Raw genomic sequence first — 25,648 nt, 5'->3', positions numbered from 1 at the left:
TTTTTTTTTATCTGATATATATTTTCAAGGATATGAATTTGCCCTTGTAAATCAGATTTTTTTTTGGACCTCTGGTAACAATGAAAGCAGATTTTGGAAATGGTCGGGTACCAGGGTCGTCCAGCTAAAGGGCAGTTTATACCTGAGAGTGGATTATAAAGTTTTATCTGCAGCCAATAGATAATATGGCTGCCTACAGTCGTAGTGAGGTTAAAATGAGCGTTGTGTATGATATGGGCCTTAACAAATACACAACTGTCATTAGCCTAGAAGAGCATGTCTCCTGTCAGGAGGGTTCCCAGTCCCTTATCTTCCCAACAAACATTGTTATGACAGTGACAACTTTCTCTGGCCTGAGTTTACATATGCATTGAAGCTGTGGGGGTTGTAATGGCCAGAGTGTCCATTGGTTTCCTATCCCAATCTAAATATTGGGTGTTATTTTAGGAGCACTCACCATGAATCAGATAGGCATATCAGGTGGCTTGATTTCCCAAATGTCTTGGTGAATCACCCAATCCCGCATGCATCCTTCCCCATGGACCCAGCAGGATTCGGTAAGTGGGGGCCCACATCCCTTTGACCAGTCCATAGGCTTGGAAGGAGCACTGTGACTGTCCACACCTCCACCCAGAGAATCTCCAAGTATGCCTCCATGGCCACAGATCAGATGGTACTCCTGAAGTGTCTGTAAAGGCAGTAGGCCAGGCCTGGTGCTCAAGATCACTCCGAATGGCCATCACCTGGTCATTCAAAAAATCCTAAAATTCTGAGCATGCCAAGTCCCACTGCAATGCTTTCTCAGCACTGGTGATATTTAAGACCATCTCTGTCAGCAACTCCTGGGTTATTGAACTAAGGGTGGAAATGACATGCAATCCACCAATTCCAGCCTGAACCTGAGTTAGCTGTGCTCCAGAAATAAAACCAGAGGCCTTTTCCAATTGGCCTAATTTTTCCTCATGCTGTTGGCTTTTGTGAATATTCCAAATTGCAACTGTACAGAGGTGTTCAGTCAAATCTCTTTTCTTGTTGGGAGAAATCCAGCTCTTTTGCTGTGCTAGCCACATGGAAGCTCCTTAGCAATTTGGATATATAAAGGTCATTTGAAAACTAGATAAAAGCAATATAAATTTAATGGTCCCTAATATAGTATTAATTATAGTCCACTGATGTCCTAACACATCTTTCCTCTGTGAAATATTATATCACATTTGCTGGTCAGTTATCTCTATGTACCTTCATGAGGCGGTAACATCAAGGGCATAGGAAGGGGGCATATTGCAATAGGGTACAGATTACATTATTGGTTATGGGGCTTACTTGAATATAGGAAAAATTACTAGTGACAGAACAAAATCTCTGGGCATATATTTGACCATCTACCAACTAGGTGATTAAATAACAAAAAGGACCCTTTCTGGTTAACGTTTTAGATATTCTAGGAATGGCCATCATATCCCCCCCTCTATAAAATCCAATAATCTTAAACTCCAATTTTCAGGGCTCTTTGGTAGTAATGTCATACATTTCTATTTCTACCATTCCATTTGTTTTCCATTTGATGGTTCGTTCATAAAACCTATTTTGAACGTTAAAAAATAGATTTCTTGAACAAAATTCTAACAAATCACTAAGATGGGAGGGTCTTGGCCAGTGGATTGCACAAGCCTATTTGTGTTTGGATAAACCACAGGGGGAGGGGCAATGGTGGGAGGAATGCTTGAGGCAGTGAGGAGCTTTTGGAGCCTTTGGTATTCGTTATCCGGAAGCCAGTTAGCGAGGGCAGTACATGCTAATGGCATTTGTCCAAAAATGCAGCCTGTGGAATAAATCCCAGGACCCAATCAATACCACATTCCCAAGAATGGCCCCCGCAAGTCCCCCTGGCCGCTATTGTATAATACTTCATTTTTTGTACCAGGGCCAATTCTTAATGTCTTTTATAGTCAGGAATTCCTGGACTTTGGTGGTTTCAGTGGAGCGAGCGTTGCTTCTTTCTTGGAACAGCTGTGGTTTAACATTATGCAGGAAGAAGTTACTAGCACATCACCCTGTAATGATTTGATTCTTCTAGCAAAGTCCAAATGCACAGCAGGTCTCTCAGTGGACAAGAGAGAGGTTACCAGCACTTCACCTTGTCTTTCCTCTTGCTGTCCAGAAGAAACAGCAGCACCAGAAGGAGAGACAGCTGATCATCAGTTGGAGAATCATCTCACGGTGGAGGGGTCTTCTTGCAGTGCGAAGTGTTGGTCCACTCAGTCGGTTCTTGGCACTTCACAGCGTTGGTAGTTAACAGAACTTGGTATAGGCCTTTCCAGACTGGGGCCAGGGCGGTCTTTTGCTGTTGGACTTTTATATAGATCCAGTCTTCTGGTCCCAGCGAATGGCAGGGTTGCTCAGGATTCTTGGGTGTTTTTTCACCTAACACATTTCACTAGTGCCTGGTGATAATCAAGCATTGTGTCATCCATTAAATGAACATTCATCTGAGCCAGTGGGGCACTGCCGGTAGTTACTTTGGGCGCCCTGGTAAAAATTTTATGAGGGCTGAGTCAGTTTTTCAATTGAGAATGACCTTCAAACGACATTTGGCCATACTGGATCTGTGAAGCTGCACATAACTCTTTTATAATCAGTCCAGATATGCCAGATTGTGATACAAAATCCTTAAGCAAAAGTTTTACAACAGTTTTGGCATCTGCCTTTTTACAAGGAAATACATTACTAAAACTAACACATGCTTACAATTATAACATTTAAACATTTGAATAAAATCAATCTGAATATTTAGAAAAGGTTCCCAGAGAGGGGAAAGTGCTACCTGCCTAACTTTGACAGCTTTACTAACATTTTTTTGCTGGCAGTAGTGCTGAGCCACAGAGGAAAAGTCTTATTTAACTTCAGCAATTAACCTCCCCTTTGCTCACACGTGTCATCCAGTGATGCATGTGAGCAAATAGGGCCAGAGCACCTGAGATGCAACCGTCTGGGGAGTGCCAAAGGTGATCAGGGTGTAGGTGTACCCAGCAACACTTCAAGAACAATTTGCGGCTTTTCAGTTGGTATCAAATTTTCTGTTTTTTTTTTCCTGAAAGACAGAGAGGACATATTTTTATCCTCTTGGGGTTGGCAGATTATTGCTTAATAATATATATATATATTATAATATATATAATATATATATAATATATTTATATATATTATAAATACCCTTGCTGATTGCACACAAAACTGAGGAATTATTCAGATTACTCTGCATTTTTTCCTATATTTGTTTTATAGACAGGTCAGGTTTTAATGGCTTCTATCTTTATTATTTAGGTGACTTACATTAACACAGACATTTTTGGCTTGCTTTTGGATTTAAAGTTATCAGCCGCTTAGAGACTCTAGGCATGTCTACACTACAGGATTATTCCAATTTTAGATAAACCGGTTTTGTAAAACAGATTGTATAAAGTCGAGTGCACGCGGCCACACAAAGCACAATAATTCAGCGGTGTGCATCCATGTACCGAACCAAAGCTAGCGTCGATTTCTGGAGCGTTGCACTGTGGGTAGCTATCCCGTAGCTATCCCATAGTTCCCGCAGTCTCCCCCGCCCATTGGAATTCTGGGTTGAGATCCCAATGCATGATGGTGCAAAAACAGTGTCATGGGTGATTCTGGGTAAATGTCGTCACTCATTCCTTCCTCCATGGAAGCAACGGCAGACAATCATTTTGCGCCCTTTTTCCCTGGATTGCCCTGGCAGATGCCATAGCATGGCAATCATGGAGCCTGTTTTGCCTTTTGTCACTGTCACCATATGTGTACTGGATGCCACTGACAGAGGCGGTACTGCAGTGCTACACAGCAGCATTCATTTGCCTTAGCAAGGTAGCAGAGACGGTTATCAGTTGTTCTGTACTGTCTGCTGTGCCATTGTAAACTGGCGATGAGATGACGGTTATCAGTCGTTCTATACTGTCTGCTGCTGTCATGGGTGCTCCTGGCTGGCCTTCGCTGAGGTCGGCTGGGGGCACAAAGACAAAAATGGGAATGACTCCCTGGGTCATTCCCTCCTTTATGTTTTATCTAAAAATAGAGTCACTCCTGCCTAGAATATGAGGCCAGTGTACCAGAGAACCAGAGAGCACAGCCGCTCTGTGTCAGATCCCACAGAAATGATGAGCTGCATGCCATTCTAGGGGGTGCCCCTGCAACAACCCCACCCGTTGCTTCCCTCCTCCCCCAACCCTCCTGGACTACCATTGCAGGGTCCCCCCATTTGTGTGATGAAGTAATAAAGAATGCAGGAATAAGAAACACTGAGTTTTTAGTGAGATAAAATGAGGGGGAGGCAGCCTCCAGCTGCTATGATAGCCCAGGCAGGACATTAAACGGTGGGGGGCAAAGGAGCCCAGCATCTCACTGCTATGATAGTCCAGGCAGTACAGAATCTTTTCTTTAGACATGAAAGGGGGAAAGGAGCGCTGATGGAACTCAGCCCCCAGTTGCTATGATGAAGACAGTTACCAGCAGTTCTGTATCATCTACCGGGAATGACTGGGAGTCATTCCTATTTTTACCCAGGCATCCCCGGCCGACCTCACCTGAGGCCAGCCAGGAGCACTCACAGGATGATGACAAGGACGGCTACCAGTCATTCTGCACTGTACCGTCTGCCACCGGGGAAGGGAGGAGAGAGGATGCTGCTGTTCAGTGCTGCAGCACCGCGTCTACCAGCAGCATGCATTAGACATATGGTGACATCAAAAAAAGTCAAGAAACGATTTTTTCCCCCTTTTCTTTCATGGGAGAATAGGGGGTAAATTGACGAGATATACCCTGAACCACCCTGGACAATGTGTTTGACCCTACAGGCATTGGGAGCTCAGCCAAGAATGCAAATGCTTTTTGGAGACATCAGGGACTGTGGGATAGCTGGAGTCCTCAGTACCCCCTCCTTCCCTCCATGAGCATCCATCTGATTCTTTGGCTTTCTGTTACACTTGTCACACAGCACTGTGCTGTGGCCTCTGTATCATAGCCTGGAGATTTTTTTCAAATGCTTTGGCATTTCGTCTTCTCTAATGGAGCTGTGATAGAACAGATTTGTCTCCCCATACAGCGATCAGATCCAGTATCTCCCGTACGGTCCATGCTGCAGCTCTTTTTGGATTTGGGACTGCATGGCCACCCGTGCTGATCAGAGCTCCACGCTGGGCAAACAGGAAATGAAATTCAAAAGTTTGCGGGGCTTTTCCTGTCTACCTGGCCAGTGCATCCGAGTTCAGATTGCTTTCCAGAGAGGTCACAATGGTGCACTGTGGGATACCGCCCGGAGGCCAATACCGTCGATTTGCAGCCACACTAACTCTAATCCGACATGGCAATACCGATTTCAGCGCTACTCCTCTCGTTGGGGAGGAGTTCAGAAACCAGTTTAAAGAGCCCTTTATATCTATATAAAGGGCCTCGTTGTGTGGACGGGTGCAGGGTTAAATCAGTTTAACGCTGCTAAATTCGATTTAAACGCATAGTGTAGACCAGGCCTCTGTCTCAAAAGGACACAATTAACTTAACTTCTGCTTTCAAACACACCTTGATTTGAAAAGGAAAACACAATCCACTTTGGCTCCCCTTTGGCAAAGGGACCGTTGATTACTCAGAGCCACCTTAAGGCTTAGCATGGGGCACTGATTACAGCTTTTATTTGCTATTTGTTACCAAAACAGATTTAAATCTTTTCCCATTCTCCTGGCTTTGACTGCCCTGCTGCAGCCACAACTTTGTTCTTTTTTTAATTAAAAAATAACAATTTAAATCTTATAAAGTATTAAGTCACCTTAAGGATTAAATGCTAAATATCAGAATTAAACAGTACTAGTTTCTTTTGTTTGGCAAAAGTATTTTTTTGGTTTTATAACCTCAAAAGAACATCAATTTATTTTAAACTTATAAAACAAAGATTGTACACACCAGGAGTGCTCTTTAACAAATTTGACTAACTTTTTCTTAGTCAAATGATTTCACTTAAATAACCTCTTGCCTGGATTATTTACAGACATTCCTAAAGGAATGGCTGCAAAGAAACCAAGATTTTTCCTTTATAACATTTTTTTATATATATACAACGTTTTACTGCTTAATTCCTTCCAGTAACTACAGAGTTAACCTTTCACTTTTTTTTTTCTTTCAACTTCCTCAAACTGTGGTTGCCTGTTTGTCTGGGCCTGATGCTGTTTTTCCTTGTTGCATTATTTTTTCCATGGGCATAGGCATTGTTTCACTACTAATTTAACAAGGAGGGTGGGCTTTTGACTAATCCCCCTTTTATTTATTTATACACACATATTTATATACATACACATTTTTTTACATTTAGATACATTTTATTTAACAATAACCTTAATTCTTTATGTTCGGACTCAATGCCATCTTTCCTTGAGGCGGTAACATTCCCTCAGCACTGGTGCATTGTAGGAAAGGATAATAGCAGGGCTAGGGACAATGGGAAAGATCGGGACAGCAGCCGTATTAACAGCACTATAAAATGGGGGTGTTACACTTACTGATCATAGGAATAATGACTTCTTGCTGAATGCAGATTGGATTTTTCCTTGGTCTGTTTTGATAGAGGATACTGCTGCACGTTGGGAAGGGGTCTTGCTGGGTTTTGGTGAATCTTAATGGGTTGGGCAGACCTAATGCACCCAACCTCGTTGGCATGATAGGCTCACAAAGCCCACAGGAAGGGAGAGACCCATCAGCAGTTCCTCTTGCAGCGAGGAAGGCCTGGGGTTGGTTTTCTCCTAGAAACTGCCAGGACCTTATTGTGGAGTGGGATCAGGTACGTCCAGATACACACCACCTGGGATACAGCAAATTATACAATTTCATTTACACAGCAAGTCTTTTCCCAAAAAGTTAACTGGTGAACAAGGGCTGAAGAGGAAAACATAATAGTTAGAGGACCAACAGAAATGGTCAGAGGTGAAGAGATGGATTGGGGCACAAGAACGTTGCCCACCCTTGCCACTTGTGGAGTGGCCAGGGCGGTAGGGACATTCCCTTTTCCAGTGGCGTTTGCAATAGTGACACACGCCGTCACTGGGACCCTGGGAAAGTGGATGGTGGGGACCTTGGTTTGGCCTTTCCCCTCTCCCCTGCAATGGGCAGCTATTGCTGGGTTCCTGCATGTCCTGGAGCTAGAGGGTCATTAACTTAGTTTCAGTGTGGAGGTGATAGTGTTGGGTTTTATTTAAATTCTTGTTTTTACTTTGTTTAGAGATGCTAATTTTGGCCCAATTTGCTTTCTTTGGGCAGACTCCAAGAACTGCTTTCCACAGCCTGTTTCTAATCCTATTTATTGTGTCCTGGTCGTGGCCTGGGTCCTCCATGGGCTGCCTGATAAAGGCAATTTAATATTTTCCTGAACAGGACTCCCTCGAGGAGTTGGTTTAAATCTGCCCAGGAAGGGTTGTATCAGTGCATGACAGTTTTTAATTCTTGGAATTTAACAGGGTCTTCTTTTATTTTCGGAATTTTTTTTTTTAATGAAATTATACAATTCTGTGGAAGACCAAGGTGCATGCACAGACACCAAGGTCTCCTGACCCGAAGCGCCAATGCCCGAGAGTTGGCGCAAGGGGAACCATTTCCTCAATACGAGGAGACACTGTCTGAGGGGTACATGTAAGGGTTTTTGATACTTAGGATGGTTTATAATTCTTGTCCTTGGGACCTGTGGGGGCTAGGCAGCAGTTCCCTGCCCAGTTCTGTCTGGGCAGAACTGCAGGCTAGGATTATCACTAGTGCACCAGTTGCACTTGTTTAAAAATTTACAGGTTGAGGGACCATAATTTGAGTACATGTACATGGCAGGAGTACCCTTCTCTGGCATGGGAATCTGCTTAGATTCCTCTGCCCCCATTATGGATACCTGATGGACAACCACAACCCAATTGACAGGCACCCACAAAGGGTTAAACACAAAACACTTAACACACTGGCTAGCACAGTGGACAAAACATACAACATTTACCGTGTGCCCTTTCACCTCCTGTCACCATCAGATGAGGTTAACCCTTAATCTAGCATACCAGCATTCACACCAGAAGGGTTGGACATAAAGGTGCGGTCCCCGCACACTCCCTTTCGGCAAAGAGCACCAGCCCGTCTTCAAGAGAACGATGCTGTGTACTGTATTGCCTCTGGGGCTGGGCGGTTTCCTGGGGCTCCCCCTCTCTCTGAGTGGGGGAGGGAGCCTAGGGCTCCAGGCGGGAAACGAGGGTAGGGGACCCTGCGACCCTCACTCATTAGTCACAAATGCCAGCACACAACTACTGGCCTTTAGCCCCAATTACTGGCGGTTAGTTTTAGGGCCCCTCCACCACTGGCCGGTGGGAGCTTTGGCCAACCTTAACCTTAGGGCCACTCCAGGGCCTTTCCCCGGGGTCCATAGTAGCCCTTTCTCCTTGGGGGGATTCCAGCCCCGAACCTATGACAGACACAAAACAACCTTCATAACACACTGGCACACAGAACAGAGGTCTATTCACGACCTATCTAGCTACCCAGTGGCTCTTTCTGGGGAACCAAAACCAGAATCAGACAAAACAAAAGGGTGTCAGGCGTGTCTGTCAGCAAAAGGTTCATATCCAGAGTGCAGCTCACCCAACTCTGAGCCTACGGGCAAATCCTCCACCAGAAACCCACGATAGAGATTTCAAAAGGTCTCTTTACCTTTCAGGTGGACCCTGGGTCTGGTGGGAGATTGCCCACAGTCCTTCGGTCTGGGAGAGTCGTCTGGGGATCCCGGACAAGCCCCCAAATTGTTGTGGAAAATTGACCACATGGTTGATTTTGGATCAGACAGCCTGAGACTTCTTTATTGATCTATCAAACATGCATGCATGGGGGAGTCAGCCAAGGCAGCCGAACCCACCGGACAGATAAAATGCGAGAGATTATATAGGATAAAACCACAAAAATTACATATACTTCCTTAAAGTTTTATATCCATATAAGGAATAAAGCAAAGCAAGCCTTTTCTGTTTTTCCTTACATTTGCCCTTTGTGGTTTCTTGCTCTGTTGCCTGGCATCTATTAATCATAGTCTGTTACAAAGGTTAATTCTACTTTTATAATTTCTACAGTTAGTTCTGCTTTTATGATTTCTGTCTACCCTTCTCCTTTTACCCGCACCCCCCTTCCTCCAGGCCACACATACAGTTCACCTGACCATACATACAGTTCACTTGACCAAAGTTTAGGCCTTAGGCTATTTTCCTCCACAGTGTTTACCTGCCAGTTATGCTAAACATTCGTATGCTTCTTCATGCTTCTACCACCATTTCAGAGGACATGCTTCCATCCTGATGATGCTCATTAAAAAAATAATGCGTTAATTAAATTTCTGACTGAACTCCTTAGGGGAGAATTGTATATCTCCGGCTCTATTTTACCCGCATTCTGCCATATATTTCATGTTATAGCAGTCTTGGATGATGACCCACCACATGTTCATTTTAAGAACACTTTCACTGCAGATTTGACAAAATGCAAAGAAGGTACCAATGTGAGAATTTTAAAAAGATAGCTATATCACTTGATTGACCCAAGGTTTAAGCATCTGAAGTGCCTTCCAAAATCTGAGAGGGAGGAAGCATGGAGCATGCTTTCAAAAGTCTTAAAAGAGCAACACTCTGATGCAGAAACTACAGAACCCAAGCCACCAAAAAAGAAAGCCAACCTTTCTGCTGGTGGCATCTGACTCAGATAATGAAAATGAATGTGTCAGTCCACACTGCTTTGGATGGTTATTGAGCAGAACCTGTTATCAGTATGGATACATGTCCTCTGTAATGGTGATTGAAGCATGAAGGGACATATAAATCTTTAGTGCATCTGGCACATAAATATCTTGCATTGCCGGTTACAACAGTGCCATGTGAATGCCTGTTCTCACTTTCAGGTGATACTGTAAACAAGAATCGGGAAGCATTATCTCCTGCAAATGTAAACAAACTTGTTTGTCTGAGCAATTGGCTGAGTAAAAAATAGGACAGAGTGGACTTGTAGGCTCTAAAGTTTTAATTGAAAAATACTATTTCTTTTTGTTTTTTACAGTGCAAATATTTGTAATAAAAATAAATATAAAGTGAGCACTCTACACTTTGTATTCTGTATGGTTACTGAAATCAGTATATTTGAAAATGTAGAAAATATCCAAAACTATTTAAATAAATGGTATTCTATTACAGTTTAACAGTGCGATTCCTTATGATTAATTGTTTAATCAATTGACAGCCCTAATTAATACATAATCTATAGATCAGCTACAATGTGTGCATTAACCAAGTTTACACTGTTAGATTTCCTTTACATTCATAAATTCCAAGGCTAGAAGGGACTACTGTGATAATCTAGTCTGACCTCCTATGTAACGCAGGCCATAAACTTCCTCAAAATAATTCCTAGAGCAGATCTCTTAGGAAAATATCCAATCTTGATTTAAAAATTGCCAGTGATGGAGAATGCACCCTTGGTAAACTCTTGCAATGGCAAGTTACTCATTGTTAAAAATGTATGCCTTATTTCTGGCCTGAATTTATCTAGCTTCAATATCCAGCCATTGGATCATTTTATCCTTTTCTCTGGTAGGCTGACGAGCCAATTGTCAACTATTTGTTCCCCATGTAGGTACCCATACGCTGTAAGGTACAGGGGTGTATATGTGTGTGTGTGAATGCTGAAAAACAAGTATAAATGTGTGTGCCTTATCTATAAAACTAGCTTGAGTATATGCTTATAGCAGTTTATCTATACAAGATGGCTTGAATGTATGCTTAATTGTTTTGGAAAAGAGGAGGGATGGGTGGATGTTGGTATTGTGTGTTGAAGGGAATTAGCAGCATCCTTATCTCAAAACTAATCAACCGTTTTAAGTAAAATAGTTCAAATTAAATCGTCATTTTGCCTACAGTTGGGTGTATTAACCAATTTTACGTTGTTAGATTTCTTTTAAGTTAGACTGTGTATACATGCATGTTTGGTATAAAATAGTGCTGAGAAACAAGTATGAACATGTGCATGTGTGTGGGTGACTTATCTATATAACAATATAGAACTATTTTGAATGTATCCTTACAATGGTTTATTTATAAAATGGTCTGATAGTTCACAAGTTGGCTTGAATGTATCCTAAATTGCTTTGGGAATAGAGCACGGTGGGATGCGGAGGCGTGAATGGTGCTGTGTATGTTTTGTGCTGTATGTTTTGCTGAAATCTTTTAGGTTTATCTGTCCTTCAAAAACATTACTAAAATTAAGAGCCTCTAATACAATTTAAGCCAATAGGGGCCAATTTCCAATAAATACAAAAGGATGTGAAGAACTACATTACTTTAAGTAGGAATAAGTGAAATTGTTCTAAAGATTAGGTACATCTTTCATTGGAGTCTATGTGCCAGTTTTTAAAGACAAATGCTAAAGGAATAAGGTAGAAAAAGGAAATTTTATTCCTGGTGCAAAATTAAAAACAAGACTAATTGCTAAATGTACATAGGTTTTGTAAAAAGTTTGATAAAGAAATCTACATGCATGCTCCTTTTGGAGAGTGGGTCATATTTCTTAACATAAAAGCTAAAACACAAGGGAAAGAAGGGGTTAAGGTGGCAGCATGTGCCAGCATTCTTATCTCTGATCTTTCAACAGTTAGACGACCTTTCAGATTTGTAATAAATCATAGAGAATTAAAATAAAAATAAAAGGCCTGCTGCCTTTGCACTCTTAGGGATAATTAGAAAACCACATTTCAAGTTAAACAGGAATTGCTGCAATGAAACCAGGGAAGAATGTGTGGTAATTTTAAGGCTAACATTGGGAAATATTTGGGTGTAGCTCAGTGTTTACAATCCCTTCCCTAAGCACAGAGTCACATCCCCATTAGAGGTGTTGAAACTGGGGATGAGTCAAGAAATTGCCAGACCAGCCTGAGCAAATTACCATAATGAATAGGGGTCAGGGAGTAATTTGTTTTCTGCTTTTCTGGTGTCCATAGAGCACTATATACATAATGATATTTAAAGTATTCTTTCTCTTACGATTGACAATATTACATTATCTTATTTTTTGTTCCGTTCCTTTCTTCTCTCCTCTCCCCTCACAAGCCTGACAATGGTAAACTCCACATATACAAGTCATGTGACTGAGTGAGTATATAATATCAGATGTCTGACTGTTCTTGGTCACAGTTGCTCTAGTTTTTGCTTGTCAGAGTTTCCAAACATCCTAAGAAGTTATTTGCAACTATGAGTGCTGGAGGCTTAACCGAGACCAAGCCCGCCACTCCAGAAGTCCAAAAGATTGCTGACCAGGTGAGTTCCAGCCAATGAAAGATGAGAATAGAAATTAGTTGATTAGAAGCATGTAGTATGTGGCATGGAAAAATTGCTTAAGAAGTGACTGCATTGACTCCGGTCTAGGAAATTCTTAGATTTGTATCTGCCAAGGCCAGAAGGGACCATCTAGTTTCACATCCTGTATAGCACAGGCATGGAACTTTTTAATCTTTTAATTCATTTAATGTGACCATGTTAATTTTGTATGGTTCTAGTTTTTTAATTAAAATGTCATGCGATATCAAGTAAAGTGTAGTACAGAAGTCTAGGTTGATTACATCAGTGCTATTACCTTTATCAACCAAATTTATAATCTCATCAAAAAAAGATATCAAGTCAGTATGGCAGGATCTATTTTCCACAAAGCCTCATTGATTGGCATTAAGTATATTATCCTCCTTTAATTCTTTATTAATCGAGTCCCATATCAGCTGCTCCAATATCTTGCCCAAGATTGATGTCAGACTGGCAGGCCTATAATTGCTGGATTATCCTATTTATCTTTTTTAAATATTGGCACAACATTACTTTTCTTCCAGTCTTCTGACTCTCTGCTTTCCAGTCTTCTACGAGCTCTGGAGACATTCAGAGACATCTGTGGCACAGCTAGAAATATAGGAAAGAAAGAAAGCTCTAATGGTCAGTACTGGCATCTGAAGCAGAGTCTACACTGCCTAATTAACTACCAGAGCAGGTCCACTGATAGTAGCAGTGGTAGAAGCACCTGTGCAGACAAGATTTTAGGTGACTTTATAAGTGTGCCATTGCACTCTGATCTGTACAGAACTGGCTGACAGGGCAGTAAAAATATCAGTGTTCTGCCTACACTGGTACTTGGGCTAGTGGAGCTGCACTGGCAGTGAATTGGAGGTCCCATTTGCTAATGCAGAGCAGGCCAGGAAGTCAGGCTTTTGTTCCTGGTGCCAGGGCTGGTTCTAGGATCCCATTACTGGGGGGCAGAGGGGGTGAATGGGTATTTCAGGGGTCCTATAAACAAATAACCTTCTAGGAGTCCAGGGGCTAGTTGGATTCCTGGAAAATCTTGGATTTTAAGAAAGTAGAAATTAACTACTTTGTCAGTATTTTTCTATAATTTATAACTTTGGCTTTTCTGAAAATGATTTAGGGCCCCTTGAAGGTTATTTGGGCTGGATGGAGGGGGTTGGGGGAAATGTCCTGGGCCTGCCTGGCTCTGCTATGGACTCGCTGTGTGACCCTGGTCAAATCACTTCACCCCTTGGTGCTTCAATTTCCTCAGCTGTAAAACGAAGGGAGGGAGCAGGGGATAACACTTCCCTTCCTGACATGGGGACTGTTTAATTCATACTTGTAAGGCACATTGAGATTCTTCCTCGAAAGGCACTATAGACCTACACAGTGTTACTGCTGTTGTGTGTATGCTCACTGTAGAAACGTAACAGATGGTCTCTGTCCAAAAAATCTGAGAATCCAAGTTTAAATGTGTCCCCAGCATGTGTCAGAAATGAGGCCACAATTCTTAGTTTTCAGGGGACACAAATATGGTGCAAAAGGTGAATCTTCAAATCAGATTCTGCTTTCATTCACACAGGGGTCAACTGAGGTTTTAAATATACTCTCCTGTTAAGTGAGAGCAGAATCTAGCCTCTGGAGGGCAGATATGTACGATACCTGAACTACTTTCAGGAAAGTGTCATGTACTTAGAATGATTTAAAGCAACAATTCTCAACCAGGGGTCTGGGGCCCCCTGGGGGGCTGCCTAAATAAACCAGAGAGTAGGACCAGCATTAGATTTGCTGGGGCCCAGGGCAGAAAGCCAAAACCCAAGCCCCACCATCCGGGGCTGAAGTCAAAGCCAGAGCACCTTAGCTTTGCAGGGCCCCTGTGGTCTGGGGTCCCAGGCAATTGCCCTGCTTGCCACCTCCTACTGCCAGCCCTGGCTCTTAATCTACTGGATATACAGAAAAACACTTGTGGCACCTGTGGGCAGGGCCGGCTTTAGGAAGTGCGGGGCCCATTTCAAACATTTTCAGCGGGGCCCCAGCAGGGATGACTGAAAAAAAAAAAGACATAAAAAAAGCCTTTCATTTCTTAGCAACTGGTTCCCTATGAAAAGTTCTAATTTAAGGGATGTGTCACAGTATGTATTTTTTGTACCAAAAGGGTTACCATACATCCGTATTTTTAAAAATTCCTCCTGGATGGCGATTTAAGAACCAAAAAGCTGGACATGTATGGGAAAATACAGATTTATTTAACCCTACCTAAAGTTCTTTTTTAAAAAGACGGGCCTGAACTAGAAATGAGTTCCATTTCACATGTGTGGGTCCCCACCACTCCCTGGGGATGTGCTAGGGGGACCAGATGTCCCGATTTTATAGGGACAGTCCCGATTTTGGGTCTTTTTCTTATATAGGATCCTATTACGCCCCACCCCCGTTCCAATTTTTCACACTTACTGTCTGGTCACCCTAGGGTGTGCACATGTGTGGGTCATAGCTGCTCCCTGCCCCTCTCGTTGAAGCAGGTGTGCAGGGTTACTGCCGTGGGAACAGTGGACATGGGACTGACTGGAGGCAGGTCAGGGGCTGACTGGAGGTAGGGGCTGGCTGGAGGCAGGACAAGGGGTGCGGGGCTGGCTGGGGACAGGGGGACACAGGGTGGGGTGGGCTGGAGACAGAGAAGTGTGGGACTGGCTGGCTTCAGGCAGGGGGGTGCGGCAGGAGTTGGCTGGAGACAGGGCAGGGGGTGCGGGGCTGGTGTGGGCAGGATGGGGGGGCGGGGCTGTGTGCGGACAGGGCAGAGGGTGCAGAGCTGGCTGCAGGCAGGGACTGGTGCAAGCAGGGCATGGGGTGTGGGACTGGTGTGGGCAGGGGGTGCAGGTACAGGGGGTACAGCCCACCCTCTCCTCCTCCTCCCTCCCCCACCAGAGTAGCAGCAGCAGCAGCAGCCTGGGGTTCGGGGGCTATTTAAAGGGCCTGGGGCTCCCCTGCTTCCACTGCCCTGGCCCTTTAAATAGCCACGGGAACCTTGGGGAAGTGGCAGAGTTCCAGCAGCTATTTAAAGGGCTGGGGTGGGGTAGAATCAAGCGGAGCCCCAGACTTTTTAAATAGCCTCCAGAGCCCAGCAGTCCTACCCCAGGGCTCCAGCAGTGGGGCTCTGGTGGCACTTTAAAGGGCCTGGGGCTCCAGCCTCTGCTGGGAACCCCAGGCCCTTTAAATTGCCCGCTGGGGAAGCCAGGCCACCCTGGTACAGCGCACCAGCAGGGCTTGGGTGTGGGGCCCGATTTGGGAGAATTGGTTGAATTGGCCTAAAGCCGGCCCTGCCTGTGGGCTGTGGAATTTTTATAGCATGGAGGGGGTGGGGCCTCAGAAAGGAAAAGGTTGAGAACCCCTCATTTAAAGCACTCACCTGTTCAGTGATCTTTAAAAAATGTAAACAAAATTATTCATTGCTCTTTATTTTCTAAAAGGTGAAACTTCTGTCTTGAGCTTAGATCTGTGTGTGCCTTGGAAAGGTAGATTTTGAATAGTATCTGGCATTTGAGAGTCAACTGGGAACTCCACGGTATTTTTGAGCAACGAAGAGCATCTGACTACCAGACTGCTGACTAAAAGACTTGTGGTGGCTCTCACCCCGCCCGTCATGCACCTCTTTGTGGAAGGGAAAGTGGCTGCCAGCAGAAAAATGTCATTGTTGATTGGCTTAAATACACAAATTGCCTTTATTGACTACATGCTTTTAAAGAAATGGTCAAAATTCCCAGTTAGCTAATGAATGAAGCACAATGGATTAGTGGTTGGTGCAGTGGGACTGGTAGTCATGAGACAGATGTGATTCCTGTGTCAGCCACAGACTCATTGTGTGGCCTGACTCTGGGTAAGTCACTTCAGGCCTTTCTGCCTCAGTTTCCCCATCTATAATGCTGTCATTACGTTGGATTTCATTGTAGTATCCAAATGCTCCTAAAAGAGGCTCCAAAGCAGACAATTAAAATCACAGCAAATGGAAATGATGCTTTGCCAAAAGCTCCTCTGAGAGGAAAGGATTATATCCCTGATTTCCTCAGCAGGTACAAGGCACTTTTCATCTGGCAATCTGAAAGCACGAATCCCAAGCAGAGATGGGCGCCTCTCTCTGGCCTGTCAGTCAGGTGCCTAAGTACCTTTGTAGATCTGGGCCCTATGCCATGCCCATCTTCTCTCTATTTTACTTCCAGCTAGCTTAGATGGCTCCCCACTCTGCCTGCTGGCTTCTGGGAATCCCTTTCTTAGGCAATTAAGTGTCTCCATGCAATACAGGGGGACCTGGGTGCCTAACTCAGGGCTAAGAATTCCACTAGTCAGCGGGGTGCCTAAGATCCCTGGTGAAATCTAGCCCCAGTCCTATCAATTTTGGGGAGGTTTTCTTGTAGCATTTTTGATCCCTGAGCATTACCTTCATTTCTGCCCTAATCCTAGCTGAGTCCAGAAACAACAACCAACAATACATTTGATCAGGAATATATTACTTATTAAATCTCCTTGTCCTACATCTGTTAGCATGAGCCGAGGGCTTCAAACTGTCCATTGGGGGACTAGGAAGTTGGCTGCTTGACCTCCCTCAAAGGGATGGGCCCTCTCAGTAAATAACTGATGGGTAAATAGTGCTTGGAGGCTGGGAAGGTCATGAATGGCAGGGGTGAGGGATGACCGTTTTTGACTGAGACAAGGACAGCTGGCACTGAGGGAACACTTAATTCATCACTTCCAAAGAAGTGGAAAGCCTGGGAGTAGTGCGGTGAATCTCCTGAGAGCAGCAGAAAGGAAAGGTTCCATGGGAACTGGGAGAGTAATTAGTCAAGAGTGGGTGTATTGGGATTGTGGGAGAAGAGTAGTGATTGCAGCATTTGGGGTGAGAGTGGAAGCATGTGAAGCACTGGAACAGCTGCTCCAGAGTTGACACTCAAGCAGAAGATGCTGCATCAGTGTGGAAGAGCAATGCAGAGGGGGCCCCAATGAGTCATACCACAGAACTGAACTCTGACCAATTACCTCTACTGCATGAATGGATTAAGATAGTGAGGCCTGAGGACCCCAGCCTTCTTTTGAACTGTCCCACCAAGGTTAAACAGAGAACTACTCTGAGCTCTTTAAGAGCCTAGGGTATTTGTCCTTTTCTGGCAGCCTTAGTAAATTAGTATTTCATTTGCATTGTGTGTCAGAGCTTTTGGAACCCACAAGCTCTTGCAGTCCATGTGCCTCACAGCAGAAGTTTCTTTAATGCTTTCCTCTGAGACACAGTACATCTGTACCTGAGAAGGGCTGATGTACCATAGCACTCCAATGACCCCATCAGGTGAATGTGATCACAATAGTCTTAGAGAAATTTTTAAAAAGTCACTTGACTGTGACAGATATGACACTAACCTGCAATATCCTGGACAAACCATATTGAATTAGTATTATAGGGGTTCATTGAATTAAAAATGCAAAAAATGATTGAGGGATTGTACATAGTTCCATGGGGGAGGGGAAAAGGGCCATCCCACATTTTAGCACCTGAGGCAGGGAGCTCAAATGACTCCCCTATGCCCCCTTGCTTGAGCCAAAACTTTGAAAGGTCTCCATTCTGCCTTCTTCCTGTTCTCCTCCTCTGATGGTACTGCTCTGCCACCTACCCCAGTAAAGGAGAACTAACAATTTAAAATGCCAGGACCCAGTCTTTCATGAAGCATCTCTGCTCAGCAAGGTGCCTCCTTAGTCAGTGTATACAGAGTATCTGTCTCCACCCGCTGATATACCAAATTAGACTTTTGTCTTTATTCACCAAACAAGGTGATCCACTCCATGTCTTATTCCTTTTCACATTCAAGTGTTTTTGATGTTAGTTTGTCTTCAATGGTTTTTCCATTGCTTTTCTGGGTTGGTGCCAAGGCAGCCAATGCGTAGTGCAATGCAGAATTGGCTAGCCCAGGATGGGCAACAACTCCCCCCCGCTTGAATTGCCCATCACCGAGACATATTATTCCCTAGTCACACACACTTTCCTTCCAAGACCATACAGGCATAATTTTGAATAGTTACATTATTCCTTAAATATCACCCATAAACCCATCTCACACTGATTATGGGTACTGACAAGTTACAAGTTTTCAGCAGAGACCTCACATGCTGCCCATCATGGGTGCATACCATGAAACAGTGTGTTAGGTGTAGTGAGTTTGTCAGGTCTAGATAGGAGTTATTTGTAGAGAACAGTGAACCTTTTGCCAGTTGGCACCAATGGGCCCCTGTACCACAGTGACCAAGTGTCACGTGATGGCAAACTGGAGGTGGTGCCTCCTTTAAGAGGGAGCTAGGCCATACAGACTCTGAGGTCAGTGGATGGACAGGGGTTTTGGGGGAGATGTTTGCAGAGAGCAGGATCTTCAGGTGAGAGGTATTTCAGGAAAAGCCAAGCAGCAATCCTAGTTTTCACAGGGCTGTGAAGCCTGGGTGCAAGGAACTGTGGAGCCTAGGTGTAGAGCAGGGCTGCCTCTAGCCATTTCGATGCCCCAGGCACGGCAGCACACCATGGGGGGTGCTCTGCTGCTCGCAGGTCCCGCAGCTCCGGCAGACCTCCCAGCAACTGGCAGAGCGCCCCCCGTGGCATGCAGCCCCAAGCACGTGCTTGGCATGCTGGGGTCTGGAGCTGGCCCTGGTGTAGAGGTTCGGACTCACCCCTGCAGCACCTCCTGCTTATAACTGTTGGGAGTTAGCTCGTTGCAGCTCTGGAGCACCCTCTACAGGCTGGTGAGCCACCTGTCCTCTGGCTCCATGTCCCTCCCTGAACTCCAGTGCCCTTTTACCTGGGGTGCTGCCCCTCACAGTAATTCTCAGTCTTAAGGTCTCCTCTCCCTGAGGAACCCCCACCCACTATCCCCACCTCACCTCAGTGTATGGCTAATGCCAGTCATCATCTAGCCCCCCGCACCCTGGGGCAGACTGCAGTAGCCACCTACTCTTCACTGGCAAGGAGGGTTTGGACCTGCTGCCTTGGCCTACCCCTGGGCTGCCTTCTACAACCCCCAGTACCTGTTGGCCTTATACTAGGCCACATCCTGGGGCTTTCCAGGCTGGAGCTCCCCAGCTCCTCTACCTCTCCCCAGCCCTGCTCCACTCAGGTACCCTGTCTCTAGCTCCCTGCAATCAGACCCTTCTCCCTCTACAAACAGAGTGGCTTGGGCTCCTGGCTCACAGCCTCTTTATACAGGCCAGCTGTGGCCTGGTTGGGGCATGGCCCAGCTGCAGCCACTGCAGACCAGCTTAGTAGCTCCCAGCCACAACCTTCCCCCAGGGCTGGTTTAAGCCCTTTAAGGCAGGAGCAAGGGACTACCCCACTACAGGGAGTGCTCTGTGTCCTCGGGCTGCCCTGCTGGTTGGAGTGCTGTTCCTCTTCTTTGGGTGTCTTGCTGGCTGGAGCTTCTTCTCCTTTCCTGAGCTGCTGCTGGCTGGAGTGCTCCTTCCCTAGACTACTGCCACTGAGCAAAGAGGGGGCTTGCTGGCCAGCCTTTGCTCCCCCACCTATGGAGGGAGAAGCCAGGACCCCACCACCACTGCTACCACCTCTGAGGGTCCTTCCTGCCTGGCCACCAGGGTTGCTGTTGGAGCTGTGTTTGTCCTGGGGAGCTGCTGGAGCCTGGAGGAGGAAGAGGACTGAGAAGACCACCGGCTGCTGGGGGAGCACACAGGACTCTGAAGACCACTGTGGAGGGGGCCATCAAGGACTGAGTAACTCTCTACCTGTGCTCTAGTGGTGGGGGTTTAGACTGTGTTTGTGGAGAAATGGGGTGTGGCATGGAGCCTACCCCCTGGTCCAACTGTGTCCCCCCCCACCACTGCTGCCCCCTCCACCACCCCCACAGACCTCTTATCATCTGCCTCAATTCCTGCCTCTGGGACTCAGCTGCTCACCTGGCCTGCCATGCCCTATTGCCACTGTTTGGGCCTGCAGCAGCAGCCAGCCAAACATTTGACTTTGCACAAGTGCTTTTGAGTGCACGCACTCCCCCTCCCCTGGACTGATCCCTTCCCCTCTGCAACAGGCCCCCTAACTTTGCCCCTTGTTGCCTGCCCTATTTGCCCCTCATAGCCTCCCGCCCGCCCAGCTTCAGTCTGTTTGCCCTGCCTGTCTGCCTTTGTAGCTTGGTTTGTCCCGCCCCAGCCCTGAAGCTAGCCCCTTGGTCCCTCTGCCCTACTCCTAGCATGGTTGCTCCCCTCCCTCTGCGATCCTCTCACCTTGATTAGCCCCTCCCCTTGTGCGCCCATGCCCACTTCGGTGCGCTCGTGCCGCTGCCCTGTTTGAGTTTGTCCCATTGCACTGCACCCCCCATTGCTGTTGTTCCCCTCCCCTCCTCTAGTGCAGCTAGAGGAGCCGAGTTCTATCCTGTGTCGGTGACTGACCCCCCCCCCAAGTCCTTGATAGTCCCGTTATCTGTCCCCTCTCCCCCATTTTGGCACCCTCCTCCCCTGCCTGCAGCCTAGCGGGGAGGAGTGGTTGACCTGCTTCACCTCCTCCCTTTCTTTCTCCGGTGTCTCCCCTTCCTCCCCACTCACCATGGTGGGAGATGCGGCAGGTGGGACCCCTGGGACAGCCCCTGTCCCCCTTCCCCCGCCTGCTCCCCCGAAACTCCCTAGTCTCCACCTCAACTGCTGCTGCTGGACCACCTGCCGCTGCTCCCGCTGGGGTGCCCTCTGCTGCTGCCATGTCCCTTGCCCCCTCCGATTCTGGGGGAGCCCCCCTAGCTGCCAGGAAGGGCCAGGGCAAGAAGAAAGAAAGGGCCCTGCTAGGAAGACTAAGCCCTCCATGGCAGGGGATGCCACCGCTGCTGTGGTGCTGCTCCCTGCCTGTTCCCTCCACCAGTCCTGCGAGTGCCCCTCCCCTGGCCCCCAGGGCATATGCCCCAGTGGCCGGCCTGCCTGCCTGCCGCTATGTCATCTCCTCCGACTGCCGCCTCTGCTACCACCTACAGCGGCCAGAGTCCCTTCCCCATCTTAACCAGGAAGCACAGCATCTGTTGCCTCCTGGTGCCCGCCTCGCCCCACGTGGAGACCTACGTGCAGGCATTGGTGAGGGTGGTGGGGCCGACGGCCATCATGGCTGCCTCCAAGATGTATGGCAAGGTTGTCTTCTTCCTTGCCTCGGAGGCTGCCACCCAGGAGGCCGTGGAGAAGGGCCTGGCAGTGGGGAGCATGTTCGTCCCCCTGGAGCCGCTGGAGGATCTGGGTGTCCATGTGGTCCTGACCTCCATCCCTCCCTTCCTTCTTAATGCCGCCCCGTTACCTGCTCTCTCTACCCTAGGGAAGCCCCTTCCTGTTGTGAGCCCTCTCCCGTTGGGCTGCAAAGACCCCGCTCTCTGTCACGTTCTCTCATTCCGCCGGCAAGTGCAGCTTCAACTGCCACCGGCGGCGCGTGGCGGGGAGGCGCTCGAGGGGTCTTTCCTGGTCCCCTATCAGGTGGCCCATTACTGGGTGCATTACTCTACAGAGGAGGCCCAGTTTTACCTCTGCCAGGCGACGAGGCACGTTCGGAGGGACTTCCCCTTGGCCCGGCATGGAGGAGTGCCCAGGACCCCTGAGCACCGGCAGGGTGTCTGCCCCATCATCGCCGGCACCCCTAGCCCCCCGGTGCCCAAAGCCACCCCTCCTCCCTCCCAGCCCATCACTGCTCCAGCTCGGGCATCAGGGGTACCTCCTCCAGTGTGCCCAGACGAGCAGGAGAGCCCAGCCTCTGCTGCCTGCACTCTGGCAGGGCCTGTGGAGGAGGGTGCGGCAGGGGTACTGCCGGGTGTGGGAGAGGGCTCTCCCCAAGGGGAATCTTCCCTCCCTCCTGTTGTTCCATCAGTACCTCTACAAGTCCTCGAACCGTCATCCCTGCCCCCCGACATAACCCCTGTCGACCAGCCCGCAGGCGATGCCATGGAGGGCTGGACCCGAGTACAGGGTAAGCGGGGCAAGCGGAAGGCTCGAGCTCCGCTCCTACAACCTAATGCGGAAGCCCCCCGTAAGACCAGAAAGGGGGCTGCTGACACTGAGCCTTCCACCTTGCCCACAGGATCGGTCTCTCTGCCAGTGCCGGCTAGGGAAGACGTGGCACCCCGGATGAGGCCCCTCCTGTTCCCTTGCCACCTGCGTCCCCTGCAACACCTGAGGTGAGCGTCACCTCAAGCGTGAGTGGGGAGGACCTTGGGGTGGTGGGAGGTGAGCTTCCTTCCATCTTCTAGGAGATCGAGGCTCTGGGTCTGACCCTGGTTGCCCAGGGGAAGGACAACCCTCTGCCAGCAGGCCTCGACCTGGCCGACCTCACCCCATCCTCCCCCTTCCCCATGCTCCATCGTCCCAAATGCTGCGTCCGCTTCCGCCTCCGAGGGTCCCCTGACTCTTTGACCTTCCCGGCCGCGGGTGGCACCCTGCTGATGGCCGCCGAGCCTGTTGAGGCGATGGCCGGTGCCTCGTGGCTGGGACCCGAGCTACCAGGGGTATCCCTCGTTGTTGCGGGGCAACCGAGTTCCTTCCCGGGTGGGGGCCCCACTGAAGGTTTTACATCTCCTGATGCCGCGGCTGTCGCACCTGCCATTGAGCCTGGGCCCAGCGACACTGGGGACCCCCTCCTTACCCCTCAAACCACCGAGCCTGGCCGAGAGGAGCCGTGTCCTGACAGTCAGGATCCTGTGTCCCAGGATCCCGCCTCTGTCCCTCTCCCTGACCCTGCTCCTGACCCCAGCTCTGCCTTTAGTCCTGATCCTGTCCCTACCCCCTCCACTTCCCGTGATGTTTTTGCTGCCCCTGGGGCCGTCTCTTTCTCTTTCCCTGAGGATGACCCCCGGGGAGTGGCCTTTGTGGTTCCCAGTTCCGACCCACTAGGGGCTGCACTCTGCCCTCCACCGCTCCCCATTGAGCTGGGGTCTGAGGCGGACCATGTGGCGCCGGCCCATTGGGTGCCACGTCGCGGGTCCGCCCCTTGCCTGCCCGTCACAGTAGGCCACTGGGCTGTGCTAGAGGCCCCACCGGTGAATCACTGGAGGCCAGTGACCCCACCCCCCCCATATGCTGCGAGAGGAGCTGCGGGAGTTTCTAGAAGATGTCTGGGGCTCCCGCAATAAGGTACCGCTTGCTCTCCAGCGATGGGGGGATTTTTCACCAGATCCTCCACGCTGCGAGGGCCCTCATGGGGGAGGGCAAAAGGACCAGGAAGCAGGGTGCCATGGCTTACCAGCGGGTCTGCAGCTTCCGTGACTCCTTGGTCACCTTCGGGGTGGGTCATGGTTTGCTGCACGGCCCAAGGGGGTCCGTGAGCATCCCTGCCGGTGAGGATCCCCCCCAGCCCTCCTCATGGCATTCGTTACCTTTGCCACATTGAACACCTGGGGCTGTAGGGTGGGTCTCCGCAGGAGCCAGGTGCTCTCCTTCTTTCGGGAGGGGGGTACTCTGTGGTTTTCCTGCAGGAGACCCATATGGATCCGGCCGCCAAAGCCAGCTGGCGGCTGGAGTGGGGGGACAGGGTCTACTTTAGCCACCTCACAGCCCATATGGCTGGTGTGGCTACCCTGTTCTTCCCCGACCTACGGCCCGAGGTGCTGGGGGTCGCTGAGGCTGTGCCGGGCCGCCTGCTGCACCTCCGGGTCCATATGGAGGGGCTCGTGGTCAACCTCGTGAACGTTTATGCCCCGACATCAGGCTCGAAGTGGCTGCGATTCTATCAGCAGGCGTCTGCCTTCCTCGGCTCCTTGGATCCTCGTGAATGCCTGGTCCTGGGCGGGGACTTTAACACCACCCTCGAGGAGCGGGACTGCTCAGGGACTGAGCAGAGCCTGGCTGCCGTGGACATCCTCCAGGAGGTTGTCAACCATCACTCCCTGGTGGATGTCTGGCGCGACAACCACCTGGCTGATGTCTTCACGTTTACCTATGTGCGGGTGGAAGCCCATTGGTTGTGCCACTCCTGGTTGGACCGCATCTATTTGTTGCGCTTCCATCTTTCAAGGGCCCAGTCCTCCAGCGTCCAGCTGGCCCCTTTTTCGGATCACCACTTCGTCACTGTGACGGACTGTCTCCGTGCGGAGAGGCCAGGGCCTGCCTATTGGCATTTTAACAACAGCTTGCTGTAGGTTGTGGACTTCGTGGCATCCTTCCAGGAGTTCTGGCTGGCCTGGCAAGGGTGACGGCCTGCCTTTCCCTCAGCGCAGCGCTGGTGGGATATGGGAAAGGTGTGTACCCGGCTCTTCTGCTGTGACTATACCCGGGGCGCCAGCCGACAGAGGGATGCGGCGATAGAGCAGTTGGAACGGGAGGTCTTAGAGCTGGAGAGGTGTCTGGCCGCCAGCCCTGAGGATCCATCCCTTTGCGAGCTTGCTGGGAGAAGCTGGAGGAGCTCTGGGTCCTCGAGGACCATCAGGCCCGGGGCGCCTTTGTTCGATCCCGCATCCACCTCCTTCGGGAGATGGATCGCGGCTCCCGTTTCTACACCCTAGAAAAAAGAGAGGGGCCAAGAAGCATGTCACCTGCCTTCTGGCAGAGGACGGCACCCCCCTCACGGATCCGGCGGAGATGTGCGAGAGGACCAGGACCTTCTACGTGCACCTTTTCTCCCTGGATCCGACTGATCCTGCCGCTTGCAGAGTGATCTGGGACGGGCTCCCGATGGTCAGCACGGGTGACCGGGACCGGCTAGAGCTGCCTCTCTCTCTGGCCAAGTTCTTGGAAGCCTTCCATCGCATGCCCACCAACAAATCTCTGGGCATAGACGGGCTGACTGTGGAGTTCTACCGTGTGTTCTGGGACGTCCTCTGCCCAGACCTGGTCACCATCTGGGCCAAGCCCTCGCAGAATGGGGTCCTCCCTCTCTCGTGCAAGCGAGCCATGCTCGCCTTATTGCTGAAGAAGGGGGACCTCCGTGACTTACGGAATTGGCGTCACATCTCGCTTCTCAGCACGGACTACAAAATCGTAGCCAAGGCCATCTTGCTGCAGCTGGGGTCCGTGCTGGAGGACGTGATCCAACCAGACCAGACTTACACCGTCCCGGGCCGTAGCATCTTTGATAACTTGTATCTGGTCCAGGATCTCTTGGAGCTTGGGTGCAGGGATGGTCTGTCTTTTGCCCTCCTGTTCCTGGATCTGGAGAAGGCATTCAACAGGGTGGACCACGGGTATCTCCTGGGCACTCTGCAAGCGTTAAGCTTCGGATCCCAGTTTGTGGGTTTTCTCCAGGTGCTGTACGCTTCCGCAGAGTGTCTGGTCAGGCTCAACTGGACCGT

At 48.8% G+C, this 25,648-nt stretch overlaps 1 protein-coding gene across 5 annotated transcripts in view; it reads left to right on the top strand.

Annotated features, from left to right (window-relative positions):
* Window positions 1-25,648, top strand: part of CCDC58 (coiled-coil domain containing 58) — a 66,974-nt gene that overhangs the window by 32,442 nt on the left and 8,884 nt on the right. Inside the window, exon 1 of one of the 5 annotated variants that reach the window (XM_030535139.1) lies at window positions 20,934-22,543. The exons of the other annotated variants lie outside the window; for them this stretch is intronic. Coding sequence (XP_030390999.1) covers window positions 21,291-22,543 — 1,253 coding nt within the window. The 5' untranslated portion in view covers window positions 20,934-21,290. Of the gene's footprint in view, window positions 1-20,933; window positions 22,544-25,648 lie in introns of those variants that run through there. 5 annotated transcript variants of the gene reach the window in all.

The sequence above is a fragment of the Gopherus evgoodei genome, chromosome 1 (assembly GCF_007399415.2).
Source record: "Gopherus evgoodei ecotype Sinaloan lineage chromosome 1, rGopEvg1_v1.p, whole genome shotgun sequence".
Lineage (NCBI taxonomy): Eukaryota > Metazoa > Chordata > Testudines > Testudinidae > Gopherus > Gopherus evgoodei.
Note: the sequence above shows the minus strand (reverse complement) of the source record. Positions and strands in the feature narration are given on the sequence as shown.